The sequence below is a fragment of the Eleutherodactylus coqui genome, chromosome 2, assembly GCF_035609145.1.
Source record: "Eleutherodactylus coqui strain aEleCoq1 chromosome 2, aEleCoq1.hap1, whole genome shotgun sequence".
Taxonomy (NCBI): domain Eukaryota; kingdom Metazoa; phylum Chordata; class Amphibia; order Anura; family Eleutherodactylidae; genus Eleutherodactylus; species Eleutherodactylus coqui.
In genome coordinates, this window is record NC_089838.1 from 236111535 (window position 1) to 236126203 (window position 14669).

A 14669-nucleotide genomic window follows, 5' to 3' on the forward strand; every position below is an offset into this window, starting at 1 on the left:
TTTTTAAAGCATACTGATATTGTTTCTTGACAAATTACAACATAGGTATCCTCTCAATGTATATGTTGTGCATTTTTAGTAAAGTAAATTAATAAAATAAAAGAAATTATAATAAACATATAAGAACAAACAGACCTGCTGTGACTTCAAAATTGTGTGTCATCTCTTTCTCTTTCATTTATTGTTTTTTGGGTAGTATGTATCCATTTTCGGGGTCCGTTCTCAGTGTACCCGTGTACCCGAGACAAATCCCAAGTTAGAAAATGGAGAATCGGGTTAGAGTCCTTGGATCTCCTCCCCGACACCGGCACAATGGCTATGACACCCTAAAGGGGGGGATCCCCCAGTACCATCTGTTCTTGATACCAACACGTATGGTAGAATCAGTCTCTCAATCTCTTCCTTACTCTCCGTGGAAGCATTCTGACAAAGCTCTCCCAAGTTTCAAAGAATGACTGCACCATCTTTTCTTTAAACAGCGATGTTTCAGCCCAGTCCATCTGGAACAGAAATGCCAGTTTGTCCAAAAACATTCTAAATGGAGGGGCTGTTGGTTTTATCCACATTTGTAGAATAGCTTTTAAACCCACAGATGCCACAAAGTGCAAGAGTTTGTGCACTCCTCTTGAGCAGTGATATACCTTTGGGTCTAAATACCCAAAAATCGCCCATGTTGGCTCCTGTGGACAAAAATTCGTTAAGTGTGTGGTGGTATATTAATGAACTCGTGACCAAAAGGTCTGTATCACAGGACATGTCCATAGACTGTGGTTTAGATTGGCATTTGGAGCCTTGCACTTAAAACAGTTTGACGTGGGGTATTTTCCCATGTGCTGTCCCTTTACTGGGGTTAAATATGATCTGTGAACGATCTGAAGTCGCATCTCTAGAAACCTGGCCAAGGGGAGGTATCTCTGCGCTGATGATAATGATTTCATGATTAATTCTGATGTAAGGCCTGGGTCATCCAGAGACCATTTACTGACCCCCACGTCTACCTCATCTTGCTCCTGTAAATTCTTTATTAGTCTATATATTTTGGAGATCATACTCCTCATGCCTCCCGATGTAGAGATCCATGCACTGCCTGTGTGCATCCAGTCGAATTGTCTGAAATGTGGCAGGAGTTGTTGAATATAGTGTCTTACTTGCATATATAAGAGAATAATGGAATTGGTAGCTCAGGGTATTTCTGTTTTATTTCCTCGATCGACAGGATGCGTCTCTCTTTTTCGTGTAGTAGTTTGCCTATAGAGTCGACCCCTTGTCTACACCAGATCGAAAAGATCTCATGGGGATTATTGTCCTGGAAATTGGGGTTATTTGTGAGAGACAGATATGGGGACACATGCGGAGGAGGCATCTGACTAGCTCTGCGGAGTCTATTCTATGTCCTTCAAGCTGCAAGGATCAGGGGGTTGCGCTTGGTGGTCTCCGACAATTTTGCATATGGGAGGTGGAGAATATTTTGTAATTGTATGGGGTCAGATATTTCAACTAATCTTTTTTACAATGAAAGTCAATAGCAAATGTCAACAATGAATGGGTACTTTTTTTAACTACCTCCTAATAAAAGATCCAAAAGGCCAAAAATTGTGTAAATCCTTATGTGGGCTTCTGCTGCATATTCTAATACAGTATTAGTGTCAGTCACTGTCAAACCATTACCTCAATGTATGTACCCAAAAACAGAACTTACTAATATTTGCTTATTTTTCCCACAGTGAAGCTGGAGCAACCGCCACCGATAGTAGGAACTCACTCATGAAAAGAAAAGACAAAGGAGTGACAGGCCTGTGTAATCTAGGAAATACTTGTTACATGAACGCGGTTATACAGTGTCTGAGCTGCACCTCGCCGATGGTAGAATATTTCTTCTCTTGGCAGTTTGAGGCGTTTATGGCTAGGTAACCTTCATTTATATCTGCTATTTGTAAATGGAGTCTATATGAGGCCTCAGCATTTTAGCATCTGTATGTCCACATTACCCAGACTTATGTTGCCAATCTGAGTTTTCCTTTTTTCTCGGGAACATATTCAAAAATCACGGATGGTCAATATTTGCTATGGACACAATAGAAAACCATAATGAATGATTAAGATTATACATGCCACATGTTTAAAGGTCAGAAACTGATAAGAACCCATTACCAGCATTTACTGTGAGATATAAAAGGAAGATAATTACAGTTATATAATCTGTTTAGTACTAACAGCCTCAAAAAAAAAAAAAAAACTCTTCAATTTTTTCCACGGACACTGGAAAAAAATGCCCTATTTTTACAGACTGACCCATGCTCTAAACTCAACTTATTGACCCGCAGGGAGTCTGGGTCTTGTGGCTGTAAAATGGACCCTTACCTGCGGACTTCCGTACTAGATTAACTGATTCTCTCCTTGAAATTGGTATTGAGATTTCAAGCAGCTGACAGATGCATGACTGAACAGACATCTGACTGTACTTTTATCAGATAACACTAAAAGCTTTTACAATCATACAGTCAAAGATCTGCAGATAAAGTAGGTAGGAGAATTATTACAAAAAACAGATATTTCATACGTTCTGATCATGTGTTAGTCACTCCTTAACCTCTTAACCATTTGTTACCACCTATATGGCAGTCACAAATGGGCCTTATTCGGATACATGCGCCTTTTTATGGCACTGCATCAGAATACTGACACAGGTATCACATGCTAATGGGAGCGGTACTTGACTTTCTAATGACAGCCGGGCTCCAGTTTTAAAAGCTGGGACTGGAGAAACCTCTGATTCCAGCTGCTTAATCCTTTACACATGATGGGTTGCTATGGCACCTGGAGGCTTAGGTCCAGGTCTGCCATCTACGGTAGCCTATAAGGCTCATGGACCAATATAATACACTTCAATACTGAAGTATTGTAGTGTATTATGGTAATGATCAAAAGTTATGAACTTTAAGTTCCCTGGTGAGATAAAAATAAAAAGTTTAAAAAAAGTAAAAAAGATAAGTATGTAAAAAAAAATCATAAATTTAGTATTGCTGTGTTTGTAATGACTCACATAAAAAAGTTAGCACATTATTAAACCTACATGATGCATGCCATGGAGAAGAAAATGTGGTGAAAATAGCATGAGATTTGCATATCTTGCCTCATGAAAAACAGAATAGAAAGTGATGAAAAGATTATACGGATCACCAAATAGTACAGTTAAAAAGTACAACTACCTTCACATAGCACCATCGACTGGAGAACAAGAAATGTTAGGGGGTCTTTGAATGCAGTGATACAAAAAAGAATCTTCTTTTTTAAGTGTAAAAAAGCAACAAAATATAAGAACAACTATATAAATTTGGCATTGATGTAATCCTTCGGACTTGCAGAATTAAATTTAACATATCATTTATACAGCACAGTGGACACTGTAAAAAAGGGAGAAATAAGAAAAAAAACATACCAGAACTGCAGATTTTGTTAATCTTGCCTCTAGAAAACACTAAATAAAAATTAATTGAAATTTAATGTTGCCAAAAATTGGATAAATGAAGACTAGAGCTCATTCTGCAGAAAAAAAAGCCCTTATAGAGCTCCGTTGGTGGAAAAATAAAAGCATTATAACTCTTGGAATGCAGCGGCACAAAGGCAAATCTTAAAAGAAAGACTTTTTAGTGTACTAAATAGCAAAATATAAAAAAAACTGGATAAACTTGCAATCGCCGGAATTGTGCCGACCCAGAGAATAATGTTATCACATTACTTGTTCTGCATGCTGAACGCCATAAAAATGAAATCCAAAGACAATGTTGGGATTTCTTTTTTTTCCCAATCCACCCCCCCAAGAAAAAATGAATTAAACTTAAAAATATGATACTGTACACACCGCCAACCAGAGTCAATAAGTTTTACCACAAAAAATTAGTAAAAACTCGAGTATATGCTGGGTAAAAAAAAAAAAAAATCCATACTCACTTCCTAGCCGGTGTCTGTGTCCTCTCTGCTCGGCTTTGTCATTCCCCGTCATCTGCGCTGTGATAGGCTATAAATGATCGAGCGACGGCTGTGATTGGCCCGGCACTCGATCCAATCACAGTGCTTCCTTCCACAGCACTGACGGCAGGGGATTTGAAAGCCGAGCAGGGAGATGACAACGGGGAGAATTCTAAAGCAGCGGCAAGGGCACACAGACGCTGGTTGGGAGGTGAGTATGGAGCCGAGGGGGCTTTTACAGCACAAAAAAAATGCTGAAAAACTCAGCTTATGTTTTGTATATACAGTAAGTTTTATTATACCATTAAAAAATACTTGTCCCTCAAAGAACAAGCCCCTTTACAGCTATATTGACGGAAAAATAAAAAGGTTATAGCTCTAGGAAAGCAACAATGAAAAAAAAGGGGAACATTGGTTCGTCATTAGGGCCTAAAATAGGCCCGTCATTAATAATAGCAGCTTATGTTTAACTACTGGCCGAAAAAAATCTGACATGTACAACTGATCGAAATGTTTACATCGACTGTGTGTTTTACAAATTGTCTGTTGGTTATCAGTGGTTTACATAAAACTGACCAATAAATGGATTTATTTATGTTGCTATTGCAGCTCTAGATAACCAATAGAGCTAGCAGTATCACATCGCCACTTAGAAAGCCTGAGTCAAATGTGAACTAATACCATTATATTGCATAATTGTATATGCACTAATATCCTGACATCCTATTATAAAGAGAAAAACTGAGATACAAGCTACTGTTTACACCATACTACCAGTATGAAAGGGGGCCTTGGGTGGAGGTTGATGCCCCTGGTAGGTTGAGTTCTAGGGGACTGCAGCTTATCTCAATAGCTGGGCAAGTTTCAGCTGGTACTACTAATAGTGCCATTGGGCACCTTTCAAACCATGGGATCTTTTGCAATGCAGCAGTGCATTTCTTAATCTCCAGACTATAATGAAGGAAAAAGGCTTGATCTCCAGAATAGTGGCTCCACGTTTATGGCAGAAGAAATTGCAAACTCCGCCATTATGTTACTAACATGAACAGTCAGCAATATAACAGTATAATACAGTTTGTACAGACAAGGCCTTACCAAGGCACATTCTTTGGTATGAAGTCTTTGGAACACCAGCCAGATGCTAGTTCACGGACAGTGCTCTCGGTAGTGGGCTGAACAAGATCCAAGGAAAGATCTCATGGCAAGGAGTGCCTGGTGGGAACAGCCTAAATATTGATTCAGTGACTGAATCATACCAGTGAGGTATCCATCCGTACCTTAGTCTTAGATCCCATATTAATAGACAGGTTATAATATGGGGTGTGTTATCTCATGCCACTCCTCTACGAGTGGAGCAGTAGACATAGATGTTGAAAACCAACCTTCATTAGCTGCATGGAATTATAAAGGTAATTTAGGGATTATTTTTGTACCTACATTACCCTTATATACAAGTGTAGGTGGACCTTGAAAATAGGATTTTCCACTTTATGCAACGATATAACATGTCAAAACTTTGTGAAACAAATAGAAAAACACACTAGCAATTATAAACTAACAGTAATTGTAAAGTATGGTACTGGTGTTGTTTAGTACTGCACGGTGCGAACCATGCTTAAGACTGTTTTCACACAGTTTTTGGCCTGTATTACAGCTGCTAGTTCCAACCTTTCCACTGGTCTAATGACCCAAATTAACAGCACCATCAATTCTCATGATGTTGTTAGTTCAGATCATTAAATGGGTTATCCAGGCAAGAAAAAAGTTCTGACACCTGATCAGAATTGTGGCGAATCAAAGTCTTATCTCACTTGATCCCCCACTACTCTCCACTTACTGCTGCAATGATGATCACAGCAGCTAATCATCAACTGACGCAACCAATTGTTTGCAGAGGTCCCATGTACCTAGTGTTGGTGATGTCATCGCAGCAGTAGAAAGTGCAATGCAGTGGGGCACTGGACATCATGGAAATAGGAACGGCTGGGCATTGGGTGAGATGGGTAAGACTTTTTCATGTTGTGTCCCCATTCTGAGTAGGTTTCAAAACTTATTCATTACCTGGATAACCCCTTTATTGCCATAATGCAAGTGAAAACATGCACCTATATTATACGATGAAACTGACCTAAGAAGGAGAGGCTGAATGCGGAAGAGACATGTAGACTACTCATAAAGTACCAATTATATAAATGCCTCTCTCCACAAAATAGACATTGAGATTTTTGATGACGACTTTATACCTTTACATTATGTTTATTATTCTTTTAAAGAGAGAAAAAAGAACTATTGGAAGCATTTTCTAACCTAATGACAAATATGTGGTTTGGCAAAGATCGGAATTTGTCACCAGTAGACTTTTTGTCTGTTATGCGTAATATCCATCCACCTTTTGGGAAGAGATCTCAGCAGGATGCTCAGGAATTCTTGATTTACACCCTCAATGCATTACATGAAGATCTAACAAAAGTAAGTAATAATGCTTAATAATGCTCTAAGAAACATTTCTAAGGGGAACTACGAGGATACAGAATACTATGTGTAAAAAAAAACAAGAAAAAAGGGTTGAATGCATTTGTTCCTTTTAAAATCAACAGAGAAAAAGATAAAAAGTACTTACTACGTTTTTTGTCTTGTGTTCTGCATGTTTAAAAAGGACTCGTCCCACTTCTAGCTGTTTTTCTGCAGGAAGCAGACAGCTCCACACATTGTGCAGTGACCCAAATTGGTACTACAGGCTGGATCCTATTGAAGTGAATGGTGCTCAGCCTGTAAGAAAACAGCAAGAAGTCGAAGAACCCTTATAATGTAGCCGAAAAATATCCATCTAGCCTAATCTAAAAAAAATGTTTTAGGAATGTCTCCCAGTGTGTTTTTCTTTTTGGTGCATTTGCCCTGTACCTAAGTGTAAAATTGGATGTGACATTATACACCAGAATGTGCCAATTTTGTTTTTTACAGCAAGGCCTAGGCATATAATCGCATGTGTAAATCTGCCTTAGTGTGCTTCTGCTGCTTGAATATGGGAGGAATATGAATAATGGAGGTAGCAGGGATGATGTGGATAATAAATACAGAATGTGAAGTGTTCAAGAATTGGAAGAAAAGAAGAAAGTAATAATCATAACCCAATTATTTCTCAAACTAGCATGCCGCTTATGGTGGTTATGATTGAATAGACTCCTTTCAGATTTTTCAATAAGGCCCCATGGTTACTGCAATACAGCATACTGTTCCCGATACTATAACGATCAATGAAGCCTTTGTAGAATAAACTTTCCATTCAAACTAATCTACATTCTTATTTCTTTACAGAAAGATAAGAAACGCTCTTCAGACAATGCTGGAAGCAGCAGCGGAGCAAGAGTTAATGCATCAGAATCTCCGATTAGCCGCTTATTACAGGGGGTTCTCAAACAAACCACAACTTGTCTGAAATGTGGACAAACAAATCACAGGGATGATACTTTCACTGTACTGTCGCTCCCCATAGCCTCCGCAGATGAAACCTCTTTACAGGTAGAATGCACTTGCATCTATTGTAGTGGTATAAGTGCAGCACATTGTATCTAATATCTAGGAAGTCACAAATATTGAATACGTCTAACATTTTTCTTATTCAATCCCCATCAAAATTAAACTCTTGTGGCTTTTTGTTAAAATGTATAGAATAGGAAGATTGGGAACTCAAAAACCATTACATTCAGTAAACATGTTCTAATGAATTTTAATTGAATCTCTACTTATTCTTCACTACTTTTGCATCTTTTTTAACTCTTAAAGCTTAGAAGAGTAGCTACACTTTTTTGTCTTTAAAGTACAGAATAGACAATTTTAAGCATTTTTGCAATACATTTTATCAGTCTATTCTCTACATTTTACTTACAAAACCCCTATTCAGCTGTGCAACTAGGTGATGATGGGGCTGAGAAAGCTGTCCTGGCCTCACTGTATAACAGAAGAAGGAGCTCCAGCTGTGCTTGTTGTCTCTAGAACAGATGTAGACACAGCTGTTCCCAATATACAGGACCACTTTATTAATAACTGCATTTTATTTAATGTAACCCACCATTAAGGTGTTCTATAAATCCACGTCTTGCATCTGCTGCCGGCCCCAGCAGCACTCTGTGTCAGGAGAAGCCGTTCTATTTTGCAGACGCCTTCTCCTCCTCACAGTGTGCCCATTACCTGCTGGACCCGATACACTGTCAGGCACTTGGTGCATTGGGTTGTGACATACACTAATGTCATATACGGCAGTATAAGGGGACAAAACTAAATCACTGATCCCTTCAGTATAGACAAACTACAAGTGTAGTGGCTATATGGGTCGAGACTTCATCACTGAAGTACAGGAGAATCTAGTATGGAAGCAGGCAAGCCTCTTAAGGTTGGTGTGGGGAAAATGCAGCCGCAAATTGGCACCAAACAGTGCCTATTTGCCATGGGGAATTACTTAGAGAAAATCTGGATGGATTTCTCTCAACAAATTCATCTTGTGCGCATAGTCCCTGAAATTGAGCATTAAGTCTTTCCAATCCATTGTCTGACGTCTTAAGACATGATTTAAGGCTGTACAGCTGGGATGTTGCAAGACGTCTGTTGGGATTCTCTTACTGTAAATTGCCAGCCTCTCTGCTGTCGGAGCCTATCCAACGTGTCACCTCATGCAGTACTGGCTTTAGCCAGCATATAGCGCCGTTGTATAACAGCAGAAAAAGAGTAAGCCCCCTAGGAAAACCAGGATACAAATTGGATTGGAATGGGTTAAAAGTATGTACTGTGAGAAGTCCAAAAATCAATTATGAGAGTCCACTTGCTGAACCAACTCAGTTTTTTTGATCACTATATCTAAAGTCGTCAGTAGTTCATGGGTTGGTGTATTATTGATTGATGCCATATTATCTGCTGGAAATGTAAAAAAAAGATGATAGCATATTTAAGTATGAAGTAAATGATACAGCATTAGAAGCTCCCGTAGTTTCTCCAAATATGCTGATGATGCTTACCATTGATTCCGTGCATTTTAATTTCATAATCTGCTTTCTCAGTTATTACTATGGCTCCTTGGCTGCAGAGTTTATTGTCAGGATATCAATGATTTTAAGATTTGTTCCCTGATCATTTGAGATATACATATATATTTTTAAATCTCTCACTTTTATTCAAACACTTTTTTTTCACATTATAGGAATGTCTTGAATGCTTCTTTCAACAAGTAACGCTGACCAAGATGGATAAAATCTTCTGTTCGCTTTGTAAAACTAAGCAAGACACTTCAGTCAAAGGCGAAATATGGAAACTTCCTAAGATTCTAATACTCCACCTAAAAAGGTATTATGGAAGACCAAACGTCCTCAAACTGTGAGCCTGTATAGATGTAGCAAAGCTTCACATGACCCTTAATGCATTAGGATAACTTTCTGTGCCACACTTTATTTGCTCTTTCAATGGCTTAACATCAATTCCTGCTTTAGGTTAAATGGTGCGCTGCGCAAAAACTTTTTTGGCACCCCTCTCTTCCCCCATCATAGTAAGAAACATTAGGTAAAACGGTGTTGGGATGTCACCTGGGGCAAGAGAGGCGAGCTGCAGTATACTAGACGAATGCAGCACAGCACAGGGATTAGCTGGCTAACTTTAGCATGGATGGCAAGCACAAAACACTGGTCTATGACTAAAGGGCCATCCTTAGTGTATGTTCACATGTAGCGGATTTGCTGCAGCTTTTCTGTAGCGGAAAAAAATCCACACCAAAATCTGAACCTTTTCCTGTGAACTTTGATGTATATTTGGTTTTCATTTTGATGCAGATTTGCTGTGGATGCACTACATGGGTGGAAACACATAATTGGCTGACGACATCCATCCAAACCATGACCACACATATTACTAGCAAAATTGTGCAGCCATTGGCCACTGCGGGTGCGCATAGTTTGGCCGTGTGTAGCCAGCCCCACAGTGTCCTTCCACCCGTAAAGTGTTTATATACATAGCACCAGAATTAACCTCGGTACATAATGCAACACCAGAACCAAGTTCATAACATGAATACAGCACCAGAACAAAGCTCATAACGTAAATACAATACCTGAACCAAGCTCATAACATAGTTACAGTATCAGAGCGAAGCACAGTACATAAATACTGCTTAAGAAATCCCCCCAAAAATTACATATATTCTATAATAACACAACCTTTATAATGTGGTGGGTTTTATTTACAATGGCTGAACTTTGGTATACCCCTAAATAATACAGTTACAATATAATGTACTAAAACACTGGTTTTGCACCGTGATAGTGATCACAGAGTTTTTTTCCTCAGATGCATGTCATGCTCCAATGCATGCAGCATAATAGAGGGATTTACTGCTAGAATCTTTGCTGCTATAAGAAATACAGTGTCTCAGAGTTATTACACAGTGTAACATTGAGTGTGCATCCACTGGCTCTGTGTACACAGCACTGGCACAAATATAAACCCTTACGTACATCAAGATCTATTGGTTTTGAGTTCTACGTGTATATGAAATGCTTTATTTTGCAAGGATGGGAGCTGAAAATTTGCGACATTGCAATGTGATGCAGTTTTTTAGTGCAGCTTGAACATCGACCAGGTCTTTATGCTTTTCCTCCAATTAGTATCCACTGCTGGCTTTAGCAAAAAAAAAAAAAAAGCCTACATAAAAAAAATGCATCAAAAACTGCATGTAGGAATTCAATGGGTGACAATTAATTTAAACCAGTCTTAGGATTGGTTCATATCACATGAAATATAATTTTTTGCCCAAAAAAGTAAACTTAAAAAAAAAAAAATTGTGTATTTTTAAAAGATCCATCATTTTTTTCAAAGTTCGGTGAAATGTATATACAGTAATTTGCGCCTTCATATACTGTTATCTATCTCCCTTCCAGGTTTGAATATAAAGGTCATGTAAAAAGAAAGCTGAAGACAAACGTAGACTTTCCACTGAACAATTTGGATGTATCTCCCTTTCTCTCATCAGTTAATGTAAAACACCAGAAATATAAGTTATATGCTGTAGTGGTAAGTATATCAAAAGATCACTATTGTTTAACCCCTTCTCGACTGCCTCATGTAAGTATGCTTGTGCTGCACGATCCCGCCAATCACAGCATTTCCTGTAGCATGTATCTGACATTAACCCCCCTGACATTAAAGGGGTTGTCCCGCGCCGAAAGGGGTTTTTTTTTTTTCAACTGCCCCCCCCCAACCCCCCCCCCCCCCCCCCCGTTCGGCACGAGACAACCCCGATGCAGGGACCTAAAAAAAAAACCGCTCAGCGCTTACCTTAATCCCCGCGCTCCGGTGACTTCTATACTTACCGCTGAAGATGGCCGCCGGGATCCTCTTCCTCCGTGGACCGCAGCTCTTCTGTGCGGTCCATTGCCGATTCCAGCCTCCTGATTGGCTGGAATCGGCACGTGACGGGGCGGAGCTACACGGAGCCGGCATTCTGCATGAGCGGCCCCATTGAAGACAGGAGAAGACCCGGACTGCGCAAGCGCGGCTAATTTGGCCATCGGAGGCCGAAAATTAGTCGGCACCATGGAGACGAGGACGCCAGCAACGGAGCAGGTAAGTATAAAACTTTTGATAACTTCTGTATGGCTCATAATTAATGCACAATGTACATTACAAAGTGCATTAATATGGCCATACAGAAGTGTATAGACCCACTTGCTGCCGCGGGACAACCCCTTTAAGTGCTGTTTTCTCATTCAGGTGGTTGCTAGGGAATCCCTGTGGTGTCAGTAATGACATCAGAGGAATTCCCACAACATACTGGGGCTTGCTGGCATGCAGAAAGGATGCAACTGACTACAGATCACTGCTAACAGTAATCTAATTGGCTTTTACAATTGGATTTCTGCTATCAGTAGATTATATGTGGGGACAGCAGGAAACACATAACAAATGTGTCCCTGCTAACCTGTGCCATGATAAAAAAGGAAAATACGTAAAATGTGTACAAGAAATAAATAAAGCAATTATAGCCTATGTGCGACGGCTGGCATTTTCATGGAAGGCCAATATACACTACCATGTGATGCACGGGCTCAGCGTATCTGCTGTCAGGCTAAGCTGTCTCCCCTCCCCTCCCTTCCAGCTGTTTGCAATGGGAGGGGGCAGAGCTAAGCTCCTGCCCCTTGTCTGCAGCCAGCAATGTATGTGGATCGAGCTCAGCTCTGCCTGCCCCCATTGCAAGGGGCGGAGAAGAAAAGAGAAGGGGGAGGGAGTTTAGCAGTCACTCCGCTAAACTCCCTCCTACCTCCCGCTGCTGTCATTGGCTCCCAAAGGCGTCTATGGCAGCGGCCGTAGTGAGGCCAGGAAGGTAGTTCCAGGACTACCCTTCCTGCACAGCATAAGAGCGCCCAGTCGGGCACTTTTACGCCACGGAAATACGCTTGTGTGATCTGATGTATTGGAATCCAATGCATCAGATGGTAGCGTATATCGGCCGGCCGTAAAACATTACATGACCTTATTTCTTCCTCTTTCAGAATCATTTTGGGGAACTAGATTATGGCCACTACACTGCATTCTGCAAGCATCCTGGGACCAAAGAGTGGAATGCCTTTGATGATATCAGGCACTTCCGGATTTCAGAACTGACGGTGCAAACCTCTTCAGCTTACATCTTGTTTTACACTAACCAGACCTTCAGCTGCCCGAAGAAGACCTCCTCCTGCTCTGCATGCTGCTAACCGCAGTATGCCTCTACAATAAACCAGCCTTTCAGCATATGCATGATTTATTTGGTCTTTCAAGTAGTTGATTTGCAGCCTCATTAGCTGCTTTTTACATCTATGACTGAAATTATACATTCAAAAACTGGAAGCTTAAGGCCTCATGTCCACGGGCAAAATAAGAATTAAAATCCGCAGCGGATTTTAACTCTTCTCCCGCGCGCGGATCCGCACCCCATAGGGATGCATTGACCACCCGCGGGGTAGATAAATACCCGCGGATCGTCAATAAAAGTGACTTAAAAAAAAATGGAGCATGAAAAAATCTGGACCATGCTCCTTTTGTATGCGGGTCTCCCGCGGGCTTCTATTGAAGCCTATGGAAGCCGTCCGGATCCGCGGGACACAAAAATCATATTTTACTTACACGCTCCGGTTCTTCTCTTCGGCGCCGCGCCATCTTCTCTCAGTCGCGGCCGGATTATTTTGCTTCGGCCCGGCGTATGCGCGGGGCACGTCACCGACGTCATCATGCACATCCGCCGAGCCGAAGAATGAAGATCCGGCCGCGACGAGAGAAGATGACGCCGCCGCGAAGAGAAGAAACGGAGCGGATGGGAGGTGAGTTTATTCTTATTTTCAGCGCTCATGTCCGCGGGGCAGGAGGGACCCGCTGCAGATTCTACATGTAGAATCCGTAGCGGGCCCGATTTTCCCCGTGGACATGAGGCCTAAGGCTCGGTTCACACGGGACAGAATTGCTGCGGAATGTCCGCACGGCCATTCTGCCCGCGGTCCCTAATCCCAGAATTAGCCAGCAAAGTGGATGGGATTTTGCAAAATCTCGTACTCAGGCTGCAGCCAATCCACGCAGAAATGGACATGCGGCGCAGAAAACAAAGATACAACATGTCCCTTTTTTTTCCCATTTCCGCAGCGGCTTATCTCGTCTGTATCAGGAGAGATGGCAGCAGCAGAAATCCAGGCTTTGAAGCTGTGCCTATTCCACGGTTTTTCAGTGCGGTCATTCCGCGAGATTTTTGTCCCATGTGACCCCAGCCTAAAGCAACCCTCCAGGTCTGGACAAACAAAAGCGGCTGCACAAGCTTCTCTGTTTTCCTGGGGCACACTTAGTATGTATCACTAGTGTAAGACAGGATTCCTGCTTTGATTAGCCAGTGCTGTCCAGTCAGAGCAGCATGTAGTTCCTTAAGGTGTCTTCACACTTGCAAGAAAAGCGCACATTTTTGAGCGATGCTAGAGTGAGTGAAAATATTATGAAATTATATGAAACCCATGCTTTTCAAATGGTTTCATTCACATCTGCAATGTTGCGACATTTGTAAATTGGGGTATGTCCTATCTTTCTGTGTTTTGCTTTTCTTTTTAATTTTTATTTTTTTATCGCCCACGTTTTCCTATAGAGACCTACAATGCACAAACATGTAATTTTCGTGCGATGCGTTCTTAACACTAGAAAACTCCTATGGTCTATTTGCAAGGAAAATCATCGCTAATGCTTAGACATCTCATGAGCAAAATTGCATTATTGCCATGATACTCTCACAGTTCCATCGCGATCTCCAGTGTGCGCACGCAAAAAAAAAAAAAGGACCTGCTTTGAGTATCAGTGCACCGAGGGCCCCATAGAAGTCTATGGCAGGTGCGCAAAACACAGAAACATGCGAAATACGCTGCGCAATTCTGTGAAAGAGGACACATCTGGACCTCATTAGGCTAAACAGCCTTTTAAATCAGGGCATGGATATGTCATCTATGCGTGTAAACAGGCCCTGCGTGCACAAAAAGTGCAGTGCTATGCGCACAAATCAAATTCGTTCACTGCACAAATTCGTTGCACTGAGACGTGTGCAATTGCGCACATGGTCATCAGTATAAGCCCTTAGCCTGGGTTCTCACAGGGCGGATTCACGGCAGAAATCTTGCGGTTTGGCTGCAGCGGAAAACCGTGCGATTTCTGCCGGG

The 14669-nt window shown here is 41.2% G+C and overlaps 1 protein-coding gene across 2 annotated transcripts in view; it reads left to right on the forward strand.

Annotated features, from left to right (window-relative positions):
- Positions 1–12738, forward strand: part of USP50 (ubiquitin specific peptidase 50) — a 28519-nt gene extending 15781 nt beyond the window's left edge. For both annotated transcript variants that reach the window (XM_066592646.1, XM_066592647.1), the window contains 6 exons: positions 1725–1907; positions 6243–6438; positions 7285–7488; positions 9161–9303; positions 10887–11019; positions 12498–12738. In XM_066592646.1, the coding sequence (XP_066448743.1) occupies positions 1725–1907; positions 6243–6438; positions 7285–7488; positions 9161–9303; positions 10887–11019; positions 12498–12701 (1063 nt within the window). In that variant the 3' untranslated portion in view covers positions 12702–12738. The remainder of the gene's footprint in view (positions 1–1724; positions 1908–6242; positions 6439–7284; positions 7489–9160; positions 9304–10886; positions 11020–12497) is intronic.
- The last annotated feature ends 1931 nt before the right edge of the window (positions 12739–14669 follow it).